Source organism: Carex rostrata, chromosome 13 (assembly GCF_964058835.1).
Source record: "Carex rostrata chromosome 13, lpCarRost1.2, whole genome shotgun sequence".
In the NCBI taxonomy this organism is placed as follows: Eukaryota; Viridiplantae; Streptophyta; class Magnoliopsida; order Poales; family Cyperaceae; genus Carex; species Carex rostrata.
In genome coordinates, this window is record NC_135930.1 from 5822967 (window position 1) to 5845178 (window position 22212).

At 30.1% G+C, this 22212-nt stretch overlaps 2 protein-coding genes across 2 annotated transcripts in view; both read right to left on the bottom strand.

Annotated features, from left to right (window-relative positions):
* The window catches only part of LOC144564064 (mitochondrial import receptor subunit TOM20-like), a 65370-nt gene that overhangs the window by 23435 nt on the left and 19723 nt on the right, over positions 1–22212 (bottom strand). The gene's annotated exons all lie outside the window — the stretch shown is intronic.
* Positions 5965–7458, bottom strand: LOC144564339 (peroxidase 45-like). Its single transcript, XM_078313944.1, has 4 exons — positions 7202–7458; positions 6838–7035; positions 6590–6749; positions 5965–6442 (listed from the first exon to the last, which is right to left on the bottom strand). Exons 1-4 carry the CDS (start codon positions 7403–7405, stop codon positions 6054–6056), a joined length of 951 nt encoding a protein of 316 aa, XP_078170070.1. The 5' UTR covers positions 7406–7458; the 3' UTR covers positions 5965–6053.

Consider the following 22212-nt stretch of genomic DNA (forward strand, 5'->3'; position numbering starts at 1 on the left):
ATATATTTTGTTTAAAGAAGATAATCATTGAATTATTTTCCTTTATTTTTGCCAATTTATTGTTGTTAGCGTTGTTGTTGGCGTGTGTATGTGTTTGTTATCTGCAAGAGGCTGTAGGCTGACTAAAAAGATAAGAGCTACTACACAATACCCCTTAATTTGGTTGTAGGCTAATAATTTGATTAATAATTAGGTACCATGCATATTTAGTTTAACCTGAATTTTTCATATCACACTGTAAACTAGAAGGTTTAGAGCCTTAGAAAGCACCTTATTTTAGTCTCTGGACGACTTGGTGTGAAGGCTTGCCTGCCTTTACATTTTGCTCGAAATCTTAATTTCTTGTCCGGGTCTAAAGACAATATATACCTACAGATTAAGCCTCCTTAAGACAACCGAACATGATATTTTTTAGTATGGATTAATTAAACTTTAATTAATTTAGTGCAGTTGCGCCAGAGTAAAGGATGGCAAGAAAAGAAGCTAACAATAAAAGTTGGGATTTCTTCATGACTCTGCGCTTTTGATGTACAATGCACTAGCTAGTAGGTCTTTATTGAAGTTTCTACTTGGTTTGAGAGAGTGATGGAAGGGAAGAAGCAATTAATGAGCTTATATAGAGTTCAAAGTAGTACGCGTTAGTTGAGAGACAACGAGAGATATAGACTGAAATTTTAGTAGGGAAGCGTGGTCAAGGAAAGCACATGTACGTATTTTATTATTGTCCGATTTAATTTGTTAATTTTATTTGTCTCACTTATTTGGATGATATTTTCAACAAGAAATAGCACGTTTTTCCATATTGACCGATCTTTATAAAAAGTTAAATTTTGAAATATAAAACCAAATGACCATTTACAGCTCTCACAATTTGAAATTATATATTATAAGTGTTTGAAAGAGTCGTTTGGGTTTTTATCCATTTATATCTCCATCTTATATTATGCACGTAGTTGTCCTGATCCTCCAACGGCCAAGAATGAAAGATGATTTTTCCAATTGAATATCAACTCTCCAATCACATAATCTGTCTTCTTTTGATTATATATATCTATTTTATGTGTAGAAGTTTAAATTTAGTTAAAAACATGCTTGCCACACAGACTGCTACATGGTTTATCACATTAAAATTGAATAAATCCTTAGCAATTTGTTTCCTTATTTTTCCTTAATCTTCTATTCTACCAATTAAATTATTTCCTTATTTCTCCATTTTCTCCGTTTCATTTCCCTGCCATCTATAAAACTAATGAATCTGTGTATGTCTCATTTTGTTAATTCTCAATGAAAGTTTTTACAATAATCAATTGTCATTAATATGTGTAGACTAACTTATATAGAAAGTTTTTTAAATGCAGAAAAATTAACTCACATAATGAACAAAGATAGAAAAATACAATCCAATGTCTTTTATGAAATAATAAATAATACCACAATTTATCTAGAGAATAATCATTACAATAAATATAAATGAATATAAAAAATTAATAATAAGAATATCACAAGGTATTCTTTATGTGAAGTTATTCAGATGAGAGTTTCAATATAACAAATTTAATGTGCAATTTGGGTTAAAAAAATTCAAATATAAACAAAAAAAAATTTGCTACAAAATGTCGTAGCATTATAGAGAATATTTTATTTTTAGAAATTATTATTAAATAATATAAGAATATAGATTCAGTACATGAATTTTTTTATGGCATAGCAGGCGCTGAGTGGGTAACTTGGATTTAAATTTTGGAATTGAGTTGGTAGTTTGGGTCCAAAGTTTAAGTCGGAACCACTAATTCGGCTTCAAAGTTTGAATCTGAACTACTAACTTGATTCAAAAGTTTTAATTCAAACCACTAACTCAGAGCTTTCTAGATCTTTGAAAATGTAACGTACTCAATCAATTTTCCTATATTATTTAATAATAATTTTACAATTCAAAATTCTTTGGCAAAATTTTTGTGCTATAAAATGTTCAAAGTTTACATTTTCATTTATATTTGAAAATTTATAACTCAAATTGATATAAAATTTATTATATTGGAACTCTCTTCTATATAACTTACATTTTTTTTCATAGAAAAAAAATCTTCTGGTAATTTGTTATAAATTTATTTTACTTGTGGTATCATAATATAAGAATGGAGATTTCATAAAGACAAACTGGATTTTTTTTTCTATTTTTGTTGACCGAGCCAATTTTTCTATGTTTAGAAATATTAATGACGGACCAAGTATTTAATTATTGTAAAAACTATTATTGAGAGGTCTGAAACGTGGCAGACCAGGATTGGTTAGTTTTCATAGATGATAGAAAAATTCTGCCCACCAGTAGGCAGAGGATTTGATTCCTTCATTTCTTCTCTTCCTCTATAGTTTCAACAATGAAAATAGAAACAATCATATTTTTTCGTATTTTGTTTATGGCTATTGTATTTTTGTGAATAGATGAATATCAGATCTTATGCTGACAAAAGCAATAAATCTTTCTGATATGAAGAGAAAATGAATAATATCTAGAACTTTCGTGTACATAAATGATATGTAGATAAATTTCTACTGTTAAAATAATTTTCATGAAGAATATATATGTAGAGAAAATCCTTATTTGAATCATTTAATTATATATTTTTCAAATTTGTTTTTTTATATATCATCTCCTCTAAATTGTTTAATGACATGTCTCGCTTGTAGAGAAAATTAGATATTAAATCGCAATGATATTTAAAAAAAAATCATGTTATATTTGATCTTTTTTTCATTTGTTGTTGTTTCTTTTATTGTTATTTATTATTTGGATTTCTGTTTTTTTTTTCAATTTGTCTTTTATATATTCTTATTTTTTTTATTTTGTGTGAATGTTAAATAAAAAAGTCTCTTCATATTCTATTCAATCTTATAATATGTTTCCGTTGTAACGCACAGACACGATACTAGTATGATAATTATAAAGATCCATGCATGCTAGTACCGATTTATACTGTCATTTATATTGTTTGCGTGACAGCGCGCTTTAACATTTGTTTTAATGCTAAAAAAATAATGTTCCATGCAGTAAGATGAAAATAATATTTTTGTGATCAGGGTTGGAGGCATGCATGCCAATTGAGAGAAAAAAAAAACACGAGATAAGAAAACTCTAAATTGGGGATATAGCAGTCTATAAAATAATTGGTTTAGGCATAAATAATGTTAATTCAAGACATAGATATGTTATGATATAACAGCCGTCCTTTCAGAAATCGGTACTAATTAATTAAGTACAATTGGAGATGGTTAATTACAATTAAGTACAATCCGGAGTACTTCTTTGACCAAATCTTTCTTAGATTGTTTATGATGAGTTCTACAACCCCTCAACCTATATGGTTGCTGGGTTCAATATGGCAAACTTATTACTACTAAATATACACTTTTATAATCATTCTCTTCCAACTCCAAGCATGTTTCTTTTATAAATATATAATTAGTGTTATGTTTACGAAAGAAATTGATTATAAATATATATCTTTTCATAGTTAAACATGCTTCCCCAAGCCAGTTTAATATATTTGAAATGCGACCGAGCAGGGGAAATGTTATTGTCTTCTTAAATAATTAGTTGCAAATTGCATATAGCAATATTGACAATTTCAACTTACATTTCCAAGTGACACGCCTCACAGTTGACACAGAAATTCATATCCACGCGCGTGTTCACCGTCATAGGTACGTTCATTTACGACTTAGATAATCCATTTTGGAAAATCTAAATTCCATCAGAAAAAATTCTTTAAACCATTACGATGCTTTGAGTTGAATATCAATTCACCAAACACGCATCGATCCTGAAACATAAAATGTTTTTTAAACTAATAACGATCGATGAAGTCAAATCTCTCCGAAGCTTCATATTCTTAATTACTAGTAATTACTGACCAGTTATAAAGTAGAGAACATGTCTGACCACTGACCAGTAACTACTTGTAATTTTTTTAAATTTCTTACTGAGCTTCATATTCTTGCTATCAATACCACTACACCAGTCGTGTTCTGTGTTGGCTTAACATACAAGTAATTACTAGCCTTTTTATATTGGTACTGTAATATGCTACTTGCTACATTGGTACAGAAATGCTTTCAGTTATAGATACCTTATAAAGCAGATATAAGATGATCCTTAGAGAATCCCAACTAGAATCAAAAGTAAAATAAAGGTACAGTTACAGTGAATAAAGCTTCTCTTCCCTTCAATGAATTATTCAAAATAAACAGCATGTAGTTCCAATGCATATCTGGTAGCACCACAAACCAGCCATAGCTGGTACAGAGATATATTAGAGCAGTGTTGATACCAAAGAACTCGAAATGCTAGAATTCAATTATAACTTCCCATCAAATTAAAAGTACAAAAAAAAAGAGACAAGATTAAAAGGCAAAGTCCTAAGAAAATCTGTCAAGTACGAAAATTCTTACCAGTACCTTTCTGTCCCAGATAAAATGTACTAGAGCTGTGCCAAATTTCAGTTCTGTGTTTCCTTTCCTATTTTCTAAACAAATGATGTCGTTGTTTATTTAAGAGCGATGGTAAGTCACTATGCATAGCGCATATTGGTCAGCACTACGAATTAATATTGCCATCCTTTTAATCCGACCAATTGATGTGAATCGCTCGACATGGTCTCAATATGAAAATAACATGTAAATCTAATTTTAGATTTTTTTAGAATTCTTTTAGTATTTTTTTAGATAGGTAGGAAATCAGTTGATCTAAAGATTCTATACCAATCAAAAGTAGTGATTTTCTACCTATATAAAAAAATAGTGAAAACATTGTAAGAAATGTAAAGTTTAGTATGCAAGTATATTTTCATACGAAAATTAATGTTGAACAGTTCAGATTTAATTACTATTTGGACTTTGAAAACAAAAAATATTGATATGTAGTACAATTTGCACTATGCATAGTACCATAGCCTTACTCTTTATTTAATAAGGTGGAAGAGATAAAACATTGTAGTTCCACACAATTTATTTTATCTCTTAGATTATTACCTTGTTTTGCTATGCTTGTAAATGTGATATAGGTAATTTTATATGTAAAAATTGTTAAATTATATCTTGGCATAGAGTTCTTATCGTTAAATTAAATGTGTCCGGCGTACACACATAATACGCCCATTGACTAAGAAAAAGGAGAGGATTATTGAATTGTTTTTTCTGCCCAATTTTTATTGTTGTTATATATAGTTGTGTATGTGTGTGTTGCTATTTGTGAGAGGCAGTTAGCTGACTAGAAAGATAAAAGCAATAATACAAAGTACACCTTAATTTGGTTGTAGATAATAATTTGATTAATAATTAGGTACCTTATTTAGATTAACCTGAATTTTTCATATCACACTGTAAACTAGAAGGCTTAGAGCCTTACAAAGCACCTTATTTTGGTCTCTGGAAGACTAGTTGTGAAGGCTTGCCTACCTTGACATTTTGCTCAAAAACTTAATTTCTTGTCCGGGTCTTAAGACAGTACCTACGGATTAAACCTCCTTAAGACAACCTAACATAATCTCCTTAAACCATTGGAATAGTGAGAAAAAGTGGAATTTAGAATAGACTTCAATTCTTCACTATTTTGGCCGTGTTCGATTAATGATAGAGTGAAATAGTGGAAGAGTGGAAAAACATTGGTAAATGAACTAAATCTATCTCTTGAAAAAAATCAATTCCTATATTTCACCTTTTTTCATGAAATAGAAAATTAGTTCATAGAGAAATAGAGGAGGAACCAAAATGCAAAAAAAAAAAAAAGGAATTTGAATGCAAATGTTCAAACTTAATTCCACTATTCTCAATTCCAGAACATTTTTTCTACTCTATTCCTGTCTTCCACTCTTGCCGAACGGGCCCTTTTCAAACAGCTCCGAAAGGAGAAGCTAGAAGGAACTCAAACAATTAATCAATTTTATTATTTAATTTTACATAACAAATAAAACAACTAAATTACATATTATTAAACTTTGAATCAGCTGAAACTGTACGCAACAAAGCACACAAACAATAAACAAATCTCAACATGGTCAGTTTGTGGAATGGCAATCTTTGCGAATCTCACCATCGAGAGCGGTTTTCACACCAATTCTACCAAGTTTCAACATGGAATCAACAAATGCAGTGAAGAATGCACTCTGATCGGTTGCGAATTTGTCGACTATGCTTGACGACCTCGTGTCTACATACAATACCTCATCTGAGAAGAGGACTCCCTTCTTCTGTTGCAGCATCTTGAAATAATTATTGTCGAAAGTGGTAACACTATTATCAAAGAAGATGAATTGATTCACATTAAGCGCTGCAGGGCATTGGCCTTGTAGTTGGTTTGCAAACCCTGGGTCTAAGTATGAGTCGGGTGTCGGATAGAGACGGTTTTGGACATGGAAGCAACTGGTGGCACCAAGTGTATGGGCACCTGGCAACAAGCAAGTTCAGAAAGTTAATTAGTTAATTAACATTGGTATGAAACTTGTAGTCACTACCAATTTTTCAAAAAGAAAACATTGGTATGAAACTTGAAAAAGAGAAAGATAAAAGGGTAGGACACATAAATAATATTAACCTGAAAGTGCAACCAGATCAGTTGGTGTTAGGTTATGGACAGAAAACCTGCTCATGAGCTGATCGAAATTGTCAGATGCTTTAGGCAGATTGACGTTGTTTGAAGTTGAAATCTTTCCGTCATACCTCCCGAGCTCCACTTTCCATGTCGGGCCACCGCTCTAACATACATATATAAAAAAACAAAGCCTAATTACATACTTATTGCTTGCTATTGATGCCATCCAGAACAATTAGAGAAATTATTACCAGAAAAACAGCATCTCTAGCAGCAAGAGCTAGTATATCAGCACAGGAGACCTTGTTGGTGCACTGTGGATCTGAATCAACTGCAGCCTTTGCAGCCATTATCATCTTGTATCCATCAGCTCTGACAAATTGATTATCAAAGTTGTCCCGTTCATCATCTCCGTTTGCATTTTGGATTAAGATCGAAGCATCACAGCCCTACATCATAATAATAATAAAAAAATGCTATATATGTTATGTAAAATTATTTTTATTAAGCCGGATCAATAATCAACCAGTTTGAAGGGAGTTTAAAAAAACACACACATGTTAGTATTGCATGCAGATTAATTATAGCTTAATTATTGTGTGAGAAAAAAATTACCTGAACAAAACAATCATGGAAAAAGATCTGTAAGGTTGCAGCAGCAGCTATGTTCGACGTTGACATTGTCCCTCTAACAGCGCCTTGAACGAGGCTCTCAAGATTGGGGCAGATGCTAGCGTAGTAGGTTTCGTTTAGTGCAGTTGCGCCAGAGTAAAGGATGGCAAGAAAAGAAGCTAACAATAAAAGTTGGGATTTCTTCATGACTCTGCGCTTTTGATGTACAATGCACTAGCTAGTAGGTCTTTATTGAAGTTTCTACTTGGTTTGAGAGAGTGATGGAAGGGAAGAAGCAATTAATGAGCTTATATAGAGTTCAAAGTAGTACGCGTTAGTTGAGAGACAACGAGAGATATAGACTGAAATTTTAGTAGGTCTTTATTGAAGTTTCTACTTGGTTTGAGAGAGTGATGGAAGGGAAGAAGCAATTAATGAGCTTATATAGAGTTCAAAGTAGTACGCGTTAGTTGAGAGACAACGAGAGATATAGACTGAAATTTTAGTAGGGAAGCGTGGTCAAGGAAAGCACATGTACGTATTTTATTATTGTCCGATTTAATTTGTTAATTTTGTTTGTCTCACATATTTGGATCATATTTTCAACAAGAAATATCACGTTTTTCCATATTGATCGGTCTTCATAAAAAGTTACATTTTAAAATATAAAACAAAAATGACCATTTACTCTCACAATTTGAAATTATTATAAAAGAGTCATTTGGGTTTTTATTCATTTATGATGATTATAAAGATCCATGCTTGCTAGTACCGATTTTATTTATAACCATTTTCACAAATAAATAAGATAATATATCAGTTACCCGTTATTTATATTGTTTGTGTGACTGCGTGCTTTAACATTTGTTTTAATGCTAAAAAAATACTTTTTTTTTGAGTAATCGGCAGCGGCTACGGTATTGCTCTCGGGTAGGGGCAGGGCGGGCCGGGCATACTCGGGTACGGGCACAGGTAGAGGTCGGGCACAGGTATCACGGGTAGATGGGTATCTCGGGCCGGGCATCCTGGGTTTTTTTTTTTTCAAAAACCGTGCCCTGCCTGTCCTATACCCGTGCCCGTTGTACCCTTGAGGGGCAAGGCGGTCCGGTCTGAATTTTTTTTTATGTTTTTTTTAACAGTGTTGTATAAATATTATTACGTGTTTATAATTCAACTTTTTAAATCTGAATAGTTCAATATCAAATAGTATATATATACACACATAAAATTATCAAGTCACATCTTTATAATTCCTACATAAATAAAATTTGTAACTTATATATAAAACTTATTCTTGCGAAAATTTGTATGTTTATTTGGCTAAGTACAAATGTATTTATTTATTTCTTTACACGAGTCATTTTATTTTATTTTCAAATTCTCATTCTAATTATATAGTTTCATAATTTATTTATATCTCGAAATTTTTAGTTTATATTTTAAATTGATAATATATTTTCTAAACGTTCATTTTAAATTGATAATATATTTTGTAAATGTTCATTTATTTTTAATAGGTTAAATAAAATATAAATAAAAAATATCTTAAATCAATTACTTTAAAACAATAAAATATAAAAAGATTATTGTTTTAAAGTATGAAGGTGACAAAGTTGGAGATTTAAAATGCTTGCTTGTGGACAAGTTATTAATTGTTCAAGTATGAATAAGTTTAACCGAACCAACTTGTATTAATCTTCCAACGCAAAGACCAAGCACCTGCGACCTTCTAAACATTTAAACTCTCTCGGTTCTGTTTAATAGTAAGCTTTTTTGAAAATTTTGAATTTCAAAATAAAGTGGGTCGGGTAGGGATAGGTTGGGTATACGGGTACGGGTACACGGGTACAGGCACAACGGGCACAGGTATGGTTGGGTACTGGTATAAGTCGGTCCAGGTATGGTCGGGTTTTTTCTAAAAAACAGTGACCGGCTCGTTTTTTTGCCCGTACCTATGTACCCGTTTACCCGACCTATACCCGGGCTCGGGCACGGGTACCTCGGGCATAGGGTACGGCCGGGCAGGGCACAGGCTGCCCTATGCGGGTATAATCAATCCACTAGCAACGGCTCCCAAAATTTTATTGAAAAAAGATAATTATTGTAACTGAAAATAATATTTTTATAATCGGGGGTGCAGATGCATGTAGAATGAATTGGGGTCAATTGACCTCGTTTTTTTTTCTTTGTATTTTTGTATGATTTTATATATAATTTAAAGTGAAATATTATGGGTACTGTAAAATTGATCTTCATTTCCAGTATTTAAATTTTATATGATTAATTCTCATTCACGTTTGATTCTCATAGTTTGAAAGTAGTGTGGCTCTGCTCTATTTATAATGGGTATACATAATATACTCATTTTAAATAAACGTATTGATTATAACAATATCGAAGTCGAAGATTTATCTTCGCAAATATATTGCATGGAAAAACTGTTAATATATAAAATAAATAAAGGGAAAAAAGTGCCAAGTGGAAAACAACACAAGATAAGAAAACTCTAAATTGGGGATATATATATATCAGTCTAAATTTGGTTTATGCATAATTAATTCAACACATATCGCTACTAATTAAGTACAATTGGAGATAGTTAACATTATTTCCGTACGGAGTACTTCTTTGACCAAATATTTCTTATTAGATCGTTTATGATGAATTCTACAACCGCTCAACCTACGGTTGCTTGGTTCAATATGACAAACTTAGTACTATTAAGTATATATGTATGATGATATTATTATTATCATATAGTATCAATTTTAAAATTTATTGAATAGATTTTAAATAAGAAATTCAAACCGTTTAAATTAATTTGTTGTATTAGTGATGTATTTATATATAAAATTTATATTTTTTTTCGAATTATTTTATTATCAACTTAAAGTGGTCAAAAATATTGAAAAATAAATGCATTTAAATTAACTTAGAAACTCCCACATTTGACCGCTTAATTTGATACTAAATAAATTCAAAAAAATTATAAATGTTGCATGTAAATACACAATTAATAAAATAAACTAGTTTAAACGATTTGAATTCATCGTTTGAAACCTATTCGGTAGGTTTTAGAGTTGATATTATATAGGCTAAAATAACACTCATGTTATACTAGCCAGACTCTATGATCATTCTCTTCCATGCAGCGGCGGAGCCACCTATATCCAGGGGTAGGCAGTCGCCTACCCCTGAATTTTGAAATACGGTACCAAGTTCATATATAATTGGTTTGGATTTGAGTTTTGTCTTACCTCTAGATTTGAGTTTTGCCTACTCCTGACTAAGTCAAAGCTGTCAATTAGTGAAATTGGCCGAGTCGTTACAATTTTGGTAGTCTTTCATCAATCTATTTTGAAATATACCGACAAGAGAAATGTGAATAAGAATGGTATGATAGTGGGACCACAATAAATTTGTTATTTTTTTGTGAAAGGAATAGACTAAAATATTTTTTAAAGTAATATACTGAAATTTAATGTAATGCATTAAATTATTTTTATTATGTTTAACTATTCAAAATGAGCTGAATTTTAATAAAAGAGTCTTGTGAACTATGCTTCAAAGTAAACTTTTAAAAAAAATATAGTTTTCGATTCTCGATTTTAATTCATGGTTAATTACCGATTCTGCTTCCAACAAAAATTATTTAATAATATTTAATAATTTAAATAAAATAATAATAATAATAATAATAATAATAATAATAATAATAATAATAATAATTTATTTTGCTATCCATGATGAAAAACGTGGCGTTGCTTCCATGCATGTTTTGTATAAATATTTTCCTTTTGTATATATAAATATACTTGTGTTATGATTACGAAAGAATTGATTATAAATATATTTCTTTTCATAATAAAATGTGCTTCAAAGCCAGTTTAATTAATTTGAAATGCGACTGACCTGGGGAATGTTAAGAGATTTTTGTAAATAACCGCCGTTGACATGTAAAAAAAACAAGCTTAATTAGTTTTGTCTGCTAGCGGATTTTTGCATTGAATATTACATGGCAAGCCATCATATCAGTCCAACTGCCTTCTTAAATATGATTAGTTGCAAATTGCATATCGGAATATTGACAAGTTCAACTTACATTTTCAAGTGACACGCTTCACAACCGACACAGAAATTCATATCCACGTGTTTACCATTATTCATTGCTACCATCACGAGTTACGACTTTGATAATATCCAACTTGGAAAATCCAAAATCAACAGCACAAGAGACAATTCATGGTGATATTACAACTTCACAAGGCTATTCTAGAATTTTTGAACAAAAATTAAGCAAGCCTATAAATTGAACAATTTGACTTTTTTCAGAGTCTTAACGGGCCTAAATTACACCAAATTGGGCTCAGTTTGCTGGACTATCAAGTAGGCCGATTAGATTGATGTAAGTGGCCGGAAACATCTAAATTTTATGGCCCTTTTACATAGTCATGGATACATGTGGTTGAGGGATGTTTAAGTGGAGCCGAAATTTTGGCGAGGTTTCCTCCCCTTTTATTTCTTTATAGGATCCTTAGATTGTGCTTCACAGCGAGGATAAATCTCTCAATAAAGCGCAGAAATGAGAGAGTTTGGAGGAGAGGTAACTTTCCGAACAGCGATTTTCCGCTCTTCTCTTCAAATAGTACCTCTTCACCTCCGCTCCTCTCCGATTCTTCTCTTCTAGAGCAGAGAAAGCCGTCGGGTAGGATCGGTCTGGAGTGAGCGTCTCTCACCCACAGTGATTCTCTCCTTCATTTCTTCCGCCTCCTTTCGTTTGAAGCACGCTTTTAGTGACATGGAATATATTTTATTGTGCTAAAGTATAATGAAGGTGGAAGATAAAACATTGGAGATTTATCCAACCTGATTCATCTTTTAGATTATTAATTACCTTGTTTCTTTATGTTAAATTGTTAAAATATTGGCATAAAGTTGCAGTGCATGTTTGCAAGTTCTTGTTGTTTACTGATCCTTTTAGTTTAATAATTAGGTACCATATTTAATTTAACCTGGCTTGATATTTTGTTTACATGTGTTGTCACTATTAGGAAGATTGATTGGTTGTATAAACTAACAATAAACAATCCAGAAGTAGTTCACAGTATCCCACTGTAAACTATTTTTTTTTCATTTTCATTTTATTATTAGAAAAACCATCATTTGATTCGGTAGCAGAAGGTAATGACATCTACATATCATAAAATATATATGAAATAAAGAAATAAATGAAATTGAAAAAAAAAACAAAAAAAACTATAGATAAAATAAATCCATGATTGTATTAATATTAATATTGACGTACGTGCTACAACTTCTGCAATTGGTAATTCTTTATTTATATTCTCAATTTATTATTATTATTTTTTAATTGTTTGTGTTCTTTTGGTCTGTTATAAGGGCATCAACTGGGCTACTTCATTTTGTTGTGACAATTGTACACAGTTAAGTGGTGTTAAAAGATATTACATTTTTATTTTCTCGATTTTCATTGTCAGAAGCATCAGATTTGAGGCACAGAAAAAAAAAAAATACAATTATGCGAATTGATTGTGGTGGTCTATCTAGCTAGAAAAACACCAATAACTTATTTGTACATGTACAAAAAAAAAATCCTAATAATTGTTAAAAATGTTTCTCTTTCAACTCCTTTGAATGTATGTCACGTGGACTGCAAGCACTTATTCTGATTTTTATCCAGTATAAATAAAATAGTTAATAAATTTACATTTTAATAGAGTTGACATTTAATTATATTTTATTAATTGCGTTACTAAATTATTTATCATATTTTATGCCATAGTCAGGAGCAACGCATTCATGCGTCCATCTACACCAAAATCCATATCAACCTGGTAATCTCAATTTTTGAATTTAAATGTGTTATATACTAGTACGAACCTTAAAGGAATTCAGTGCATTACAGTTACAGGTTTGAACTGAAATTGACACAAATTTTGATTGGACGGTTCGAATTGAAACTCAAACGAATCTTAATTCTCTACACAATACATGCTATTAAAAAGAACTCGAACACACTAGTACTGCAGATGTGCTATTGGTGTAAAGATAGAAAACGGTTGAATTCTATCGTAGGCCAACTAAATTTTATTATGCATTTTTTTATATTTTTAAGAATCATCTTATCAATGTGTTGTATATCAATTTTTATCCAATTGAGATTTGTTTAGTTATTTATAAAAAAAAAAAAAAAAATCTTTGTAACCTAATTATTATGTTTTCCAATAAATAGTCACGGTACCAAAAAAATACATCATACATCTAAAAACAAAAACAAAAAAATATTTCTCAGTTTATACAATAGTATCAAAAATAACAATTATACGCACTATAAAGATGGATGTGCGTAATTACTCTAATACAAAGAAAGAAAATAGAAAGAAAGAGGATAAGAATTTGGAGACCTCATCATTAGGTGACACGAACTTTCCTGAAAGGGGGCGCTTATTAAAAAGAAAACAAAAGGTCTGCCATCATTCTTTATGCACGCTTCATGTGTGTTCCATATACTTCCTGTAATTAAGCCATCTCTAACATATGCATGGATAAGAACATGACCTCGTTCCTTCGTAGAAAATAATAATAATAATAATAATAATAATAATAATAATAATAATAATAATAATAATAATAATAATAATAATAATAATAATAATAATAATAATAATAATAATAATAATAATAATAATAATAATAATCATAATCATAATCATAATCATAATCATAATAATCATAATAATAATAATAATTACGCTATCTCATAACAAAAAATCAAAAGACGATTAAAGAGACTAATCTTCTAAATTAACATGAAAAATCAAAATATGAAGTCTCATTCTCTGAAAAAAATATGGTTCGAGTTTAAAATTTTCGCTTTTAAATATGAGATGAAGATCAAAATTCTCAATTACCAGTGTAGGCACTAAATTCCAAATTTACAATATTTCATGTAGCGAATTAATTCCTGGAAATAAATCTGTTTTTTTTTTTTTGAGAAATAAATCTGTCATATCCCAACAGTTGTTATTTCAAAGGAAATACATCTGAAATAAATAAATCTGTTGTTATTTCAAAGGAATAACGTACAAGAACCTGTCATATCCCAACAGTTGATTTTCATTGAGATTCACGTATAAAAAGATTTCTTCGTTATGATTAACACATGGAAAAATTTGAATGATCAGAATCGTAATAACAGATTCATGTTATCTCTTTAGAATAACAGCATATATATTTTCTTAATTCCTTACCTAATTCTACTTTTTCAATAGTCCAAATGCTGCAGCTTTTGGTCAAATTCCATCTCAATAATTTCAGTCAGCCCGCCCACCAAAAGAGTACAAAAGGAAAGCAACAGGAAATCCCTCAAATAACACACAGAAACAATGAGGAAGAAGCCTGCCTCGCACTACTAGCACATTGCTAATAGTATCTAATAGAGCAGGATAGATCATGTGTCCTGTCATCCTGTGTGGCACGAGACAAACGAGTTGAATCAATTTGTTGCTGATATCAAGCTCAAATACACTACACTTCAAAAACTATTCTTCTCTATGTAGCCAGACGATTCTAAAACTTTTTTTTTTTTTTTGAAAACCTTCGCAGAGGCTGTGCGAAGTTGTAAGGGAGAATCAAACTCTCAACCTTTGGATGCAACAACTCTAGGATATTTTTCTAGCCAATTATGCTACCTCCTCTTTTTCCGATTCTAAAACTTTAACGTACATATTTAACATAATAGTTAAAATAATTCTAAAAAAAAATTAATTTTAATTAAGAAGTATATTTTTATATAAAGATCATATTAAATTGTTCGGAATGATTATTTAAATTTTAAAAACAAAAATATTAGTCCACAGTACAAATTAATATGCGCTATTTATAGTACAATAGTCTCGTTCATATCGTGAAATATGTCTATTTGTTATCCTCTAAAGCATCAAATTAATATTAATATTTTCATTTGTTTGGGAGTTGAGAAGTGGGGCTCCCTTGAATAACAAAAAAAAAGGGTTATCTTGTGGGACTTTTTTTTTTTTTTTGATGGTTAGCGGCAATTGCCGTTAACAGATATATTGATAAAATATAAGTTTTTACATAGTATCTACATAAATTGCTCCCACGGTACTTATACGGAGCATGTTTCTTTTGGACTAAAAGTCAGTCATTGTCTAACCAACTCTCTATTTCTAATGATGTGTCATTTATCAATTGACCCACCACTCTTTTTTTGTTTGAGAAAAATCTTCTATTTCTCTCTCTACACAATGCCCAGGCCCCCGCTGCCCATATGACATCCCACCCGACTCTATTATCGTGTGTCAGTGCACGACCAGTGTTGGTCCAAGTATCCCTGATGTTATCCCCTCCTCCGTATTGTATGTTATGTTGCGCCATAAGTCCTCTCCAGAACCCCGATGAGAAACTACAATTCCATCTTGTGGGACTTTTCAAAGATCTATATTAACATTATTAGACAATTATTATTTAAATAGGAAATTTCTCGTGAGAAGTAATTAAATTAGTTTAATCTTTGAAATCAATGATGGAGGGCCCAGCACACCCTGCCCGTGTATATATAGTCCTCATTTATCACAATTTAATATATCATATTGTTTACCAAAAAGATAAAATTTAAAAAAAAAAATTCTTTCATATTGTTCTTGGTTAATTGAATAGGTGAATTTTTCTTGTTTTTCATATTAAAAATTGATATACGTCAGTCAAATCCAAAGGCGGAGGTATATGCATATAATGGATGTAAATTGACCTCCATTTTTTTTCAAAAACTAGTAATTATCTATGTTTTTTTTATATATTTTATTGTAAAAATATTATGGAAACCTCAAAATGACCCCATATTTTATATGAAAAGTTCATGTTATTGACTCCCATTTATTTTTAAAAGAAAAATTAGTTATTGTATATAGTGTATAATTTTATTGTACTCATATGGGAGCACGTAAATGATCACTATTTTATTGTACTCATAAAGCTTGACCATTATATTTTAACTTTTCTTTAAGATTCGTGTGTTAGTAAATGAAAGAACTCTAATTGCGGCAACATCTCAAATGCCAATTAAGTGAGGTAACAAAGAGTTGCATTTATTGTTTTGTAACTAAGATTATGTTCTATTGTCACAGAATTATACATGATGAGAATTTATAGATTAGAAATCCACAAATTTTAATTATGAAAACTCATACTAATGAATATGTACTTAAATAATATAATTATGAAATGGTATTGATATTAATGTTTAATTGTATTATGAGAATAATTGTGAGAAGTATTGATGTGAGAACAATTTTATGAGAAAGAGATGCGGAGTAAAAAAATATACAACAAATAAAAATATATTTTATGAAGTAATGTTATTTATTTAATTAAATAACAAGAAAAATGATTAATCTAAAGACTTCTACAATTAAAAAAATAGAATTAAGTCAATTAACATTGAATTAAGTAGAATCAAAATTAAATAGAAGTGCATAAAATATTATATATAGCATTTTTCAATTGAATAAAAAAATTAAGTGTTGAAAGCATATATCAATTATACAATGAATAAAATTATTGCTGGTCATCCTCAAAGAGCTGGCTTCCATTCTAGCAATTACTGTTGTGTTAAAGTTCATGGCCAACAAGGATTTTTCCACTTGAATTGTATTATATGCTCCAATTAAATTTGCAAGAGTTGTCTTTGTGCGCTGATTTGAAGAAAGATACATGCACAGACAGAGAGACCGAAGCGCAACGGGCATAAGAAAAATAATTCACTAATTATGTACAGGTTCAATGTAATCGTGTATACGAAAGACAGTTTATAAATTATTTTAATATATTCTTTTTTCATTATTTATTGGTAATTGACTTTATACTGAATTAATTCAAAAATTTATAAATTTTGCATATAAACATATTATTTGTTAAGTAGATATGTTTAACAGTTTAAATTCGTTATTTGAAATTAATTTGATAAATTTTGAAATTAAACTTGTCATGTAACTAAATAAGTTTAAGAACTTTTTAATTCTATTTATGTTTGTTATCTAGATAATTGTTTTGACGTTGAAAATGTATAAAAAAATTGAAGTAGTGTGCGATATCTCAACTCATTTTTTTTTATAATGAATGTGGGGTGAAGATTTTGACTAAGTAGTTTCTAATTGAACACAAGAACAATAGAGTCAAACCAATGTTTTCTATAACTTGTACATTGTATGAATCAAAAACTGATCTGTCAAAATGTTTACCCCAAATGATATCTCAGCTCCCTTTAGTGATCTGCATTACTTCCAAAAAGAAATTTCCATATGTCTTTATTTTTTTTTTCCAATTAATTACATAGGAATAAATGCAACATGTTAGGATCTTTTAGGCAATATCGATCATTACTCATCATGAGAATTCAATCCATTAGACAATAGTTTTTCATATTAATTTGGTGAATATCATAGTAAGAAAGTCCATGAAAATTATAGAAAGAAAGGAAAAAAAAAAACGTTGAGATTAGGGAGAGCATCTACATCCTAGCGACTAAAATGAGTTTTTAGATAACCATTAATTAATTTTTAGAAATTAAGATTTCTAAAGTTTCTAATTCTTATATTTTTTAAATTAATTTTAGAGTTTCTATTAAACCACATCAGCAACAAACTAAAAATAATAATAATTTGAGTTAATTATTTAGCTAGCATAGAGTTTATAAATAATTTTTTAATGAAAAACTTTATTGCATAATTTTAAAATAATAAACTTTATCACATCTTTGAAACAGAATTATAAACTGCCACTTTAAATTAGAAACTCTAATAATACTAGAGATGTAGATGCTCTGAGTCAATTTTTTTTTTCGCATGATATTAGAATTAGGAATGAGAAAAGACCAACTGATATTTTAGCTCAAATGAGAATGAGATTGTGACCTAACACCAAGTCACCAACAGATCAAAAAATCTCATCATCCCACTTTTCCCAATATTTCTCACGAACAAATCCTTCCGAACATTATTATTCGGTCTTTACTGCGGCAATTAAGTTTAAAAATCTTCTTAAAATAAATTTAATTCTAAATCCTGATTTAAGAATTGAAGTACAATCAAATAGTTACTGTACCAAATCGGCAGGTGGCTCTCACGCCTTGTAATATATACTATACCGGAATTAAATCTGCTCCTTTTCTTAAGGAGCACCATTATATTCTTTCATCCGGATCGTTTAAAAACGATCAACCAATAGGCATTTTCATATCTAATAATTATCACACGAGTAATTAAAATAATACACCTGCAGGTAGACACCTCGCCGTACGGTACAGCAGTGGATAAGTAGAGGGCGTTTAGTTGACGCCAGAGATAATTAATTCTATGAAATATTATAATTCTAAAATATAATATCAACAAATATATCATTCATGATAAGATGCCGTACGTTATCATATTTGATTTTGAATAGCTATGAACTTTCACTATTTGAAAAATATATGATTAATGATAGCTTTTTATTTTTAAAATATATAGAAAAAAATTCACCCTTATCATAAGCAGCGTAGTAATTAATAACCATCAAGTATAGAATCGTAATTATAAGACATTTACAAATTTCAATATCATATCCATTTCCTTCATATTTTTGTCAAACGCAACAATGAAAAAAATGACGCTGAGATGAAAGATGGCTGCCTTCTAAAAAAGCGACCTAAACAATCCTCTTAGTGTAACTTCTTCTCTTGCCCTTTCGACTATATTTAATAACGAAATATTCACATTATATTAATTACTATTATCATTATTATCATTAAATCAAAACTGACTAATAAATCATTAAAATAAAAATTACATTTAACATAAATAAATTGAATAATAACTTTATTAAACTAAATAATAAATATAAATATGTATATATTTGATTTGATAGGAACATGTTGAATACCTTATAAATTCTTTAATTTCAACCTTTTATATTATAGATTTTTTTTCCTCACAGTGACTTATTCAATCTTTCAAAAAAAAGAGAAAGGACTTACGTTAATATTAACACGCCTATTTTTTCATGAGAGGGTTCAAATGCCTCAATTTTTATTTGCTTCCATCATGCCTTCATTTTTTAAAACTTAAATAACTCAAAGTTTAAAATTTAGATTTAAAAAAAAACTGTTAGATGTGGTCTATGTAATTTTCTCTATGTGCTCCTAAAAGATTATCACATTTTGATTTTGCTTTTATGTGAATCAATAAGTTAAAAAATTAACGTTTAGAATTTATTCACATTAGTATACATTTTTAGAAGCTCAAGATAACAACTAAAACAAAGTTGAAATGTCATAATTTTTTACACGTACATAGATAAAATGATGTAGTTTATATCCAACGGTTTTATTTTGAATTTTAAAAATTAAACTTTGAGTTATGAAAGTTTTTAAGAATGAAGGCACAAAAAATATAGGCATTTGAACCCTCTCTTTTTTCATATACATCTCTTACAGAAATTCCACCACATCTCCATACATTTAAATCTAAAGTGAATTTCTCATTCTTAAGCTCAATAATAATAAATTACTCGCGACGATCGTAAAAGTAAAATATATATATATATATATATATATATATATATATACATACATACAGAGAGAGAGAAATGGGCTATGGTGCATTTAGAGTTTGAATAAAACCCGGGTCGGGTATACCCAATCATACCCGCCCGTACCCGCCGCTCGGGGTACCCGTGCCCGAGCCCGGGTATGGGTCGGGTACTCGGGTACGCGGGTACGGGCAAAAACCGAACCGAACCCGTTATTTTAGACCAATACCCGACCATACCCTACCCGAGTTTACCCGTACCCGACTAAACCCGGCTACCCGAGTACCCGTACCCGTATACCCGATCACTGTTCATCCCATTTCAAAATTCAAAAAATCTGATTTTTTCCCCCAAACCAACAAAAAAAACCAGAAAAAAAACCAACAAAAAAAAAAAAAAAAAAACCAGAAAAAAAAAAAAAAAAAAAAATACCATAAAAAAAACCAGCAAAAAAAAAAAAAAAAACCCGTACCCGCCTTACTCGTCAAGGGTACACGGGTAAGGGTATAGGACGGGTAGGGTATGGTTTTTGAAAATTATACCCGCCATACCCGTACCCATATACCCTTGTACCCGAATATACCCGTACCCGTACCCGTCCCGGGTATACCCGGGATACCCGTACCCGCCCGAGTATAAATACACTAGGTGCATTGCAATGCATAGGCCATGGTGTGCATTGGACCATAAATCACCGATTCAAAGTCCAAATGACCGATCCAAACCGTTCATCTTGTTCTCCATATTAATATGTGCTTGGAGACCAAATTTTATATTTTTTGGAATTTTTTTACTATTTATTAAGCCACTTTGAAAATCGCTGATCCAACGGTGACTGTTTGGAACAGTAAAATCAGAAGCCACCGTTGGATCAGCGATTTTCAAAGTGGCTTAATAAATAGTAAAAAAATTCCAAAAAATATAAAATTTGGTCTCCAAGCACATATTAATATGGAGAACAAGATGAACGGTTTGGATCGGTCATTTGGACTTTGAATCGGTGATTTATGGTCCAATGCACACCATGGCCTATGCATTGCAATGCACCATAGTCCATCTCTCTCTCTCTCTATATATATATATATATATATATCGCTTTACTAATTAACTGTGTTCGGAAAAAAGCTCATATTTTGCTTGTTTGATTATGTCTCGACTCGTTATAAACAAATTCAAGCTTGATCCAGCTCGATTTGTGTTGATTTGTTTGTTTCTCAATTAGTTACAAGAGATTTTTTTTCTTTTTTATGAGTGATGTTATGATGCTTTAAGAAGTAAAGATGGTGTTTTACTTCCTACTATTATTAGTATTTTTAAAATTTAAATAGTTAATTTGAATTTTTCAACGTGATCTTCATATTGAAATTTTATTGGAGACCAAATTTTTCATTTTGTTTGAAATCTTTTGCTTTTTTTAGAATTTTAAAAAATCAGTGTTTTTCTAATTTTTTATTATTTTATTTAATGAAAAACTGTGATTTTCAAAGATTCTAAAAAAATAGTAAAAGGTTTTCAAAAAATTTAAAATTTGGTCACCAAGCTCATCTCAATATGAAGATTATGTTGAGAAATTCAGATCAATTGTTTGAATTTAAAAAATAGAGATATGAGTAGAAAATAAAATTCCTCTTTATTTTTCAAAGCATGATAGTTATCTTGTTTTTTATTTTTTTTATTCTTTTGCTATATTTTTGTAACTATCATGAAAGAATGAAACTTGTTGCAAGAACAAAATATTTATTCAACTCACGGTCTATATACTGCTCACCATACTAAATCAACAAAAAATATTTACTTCAACTCCCGGCATAAATTAGATTGGACTCATCCTGACACACGTAAAAGCTGTTTGGTAGTGAGATTGGGATTATATTTTTAAGTAGGGCTAAAAGATTGGTATTCGGTAGAAATAATATTTCTACCGAATTCAGATATTCTTCAATCGGTAGAAGTAAAGAATATATAGTCCAATCTAAGAGATTGGGATTATATTCCTCTTATCTCGAGGAGACTTAATTCAAAAGAAATAATATTTTTAAGAATTCAGATAAGAAGAGCTTAAATTTAAGAATTCGAGGAAAATAAGTAAAAAATAATTCTTACTAATGAAGTAGATATTGTTTAATCCGATTAAGCTCTAAAAAAATTAAAGACTAAAAAATGTTAAGAAATGATTGCTGCACAGCTAACCTAGAGTTTAATTTTTGCCTAACTCAGACTTGTTTACAGTGGGTGTGTTTGGATCTTTGAAAATAGTATGGAGTTAGCATTGTTTTTGAATTAGTGACTATATATATTTTTTATTTTACTTTTGGATCACTCTAAGAATAGAGCTATTTTTGAAATTAGCATTATTTTTGCTAACTAATCCAAACAATAAAATAGCGCTAATTTTAAATTAGTGCTAT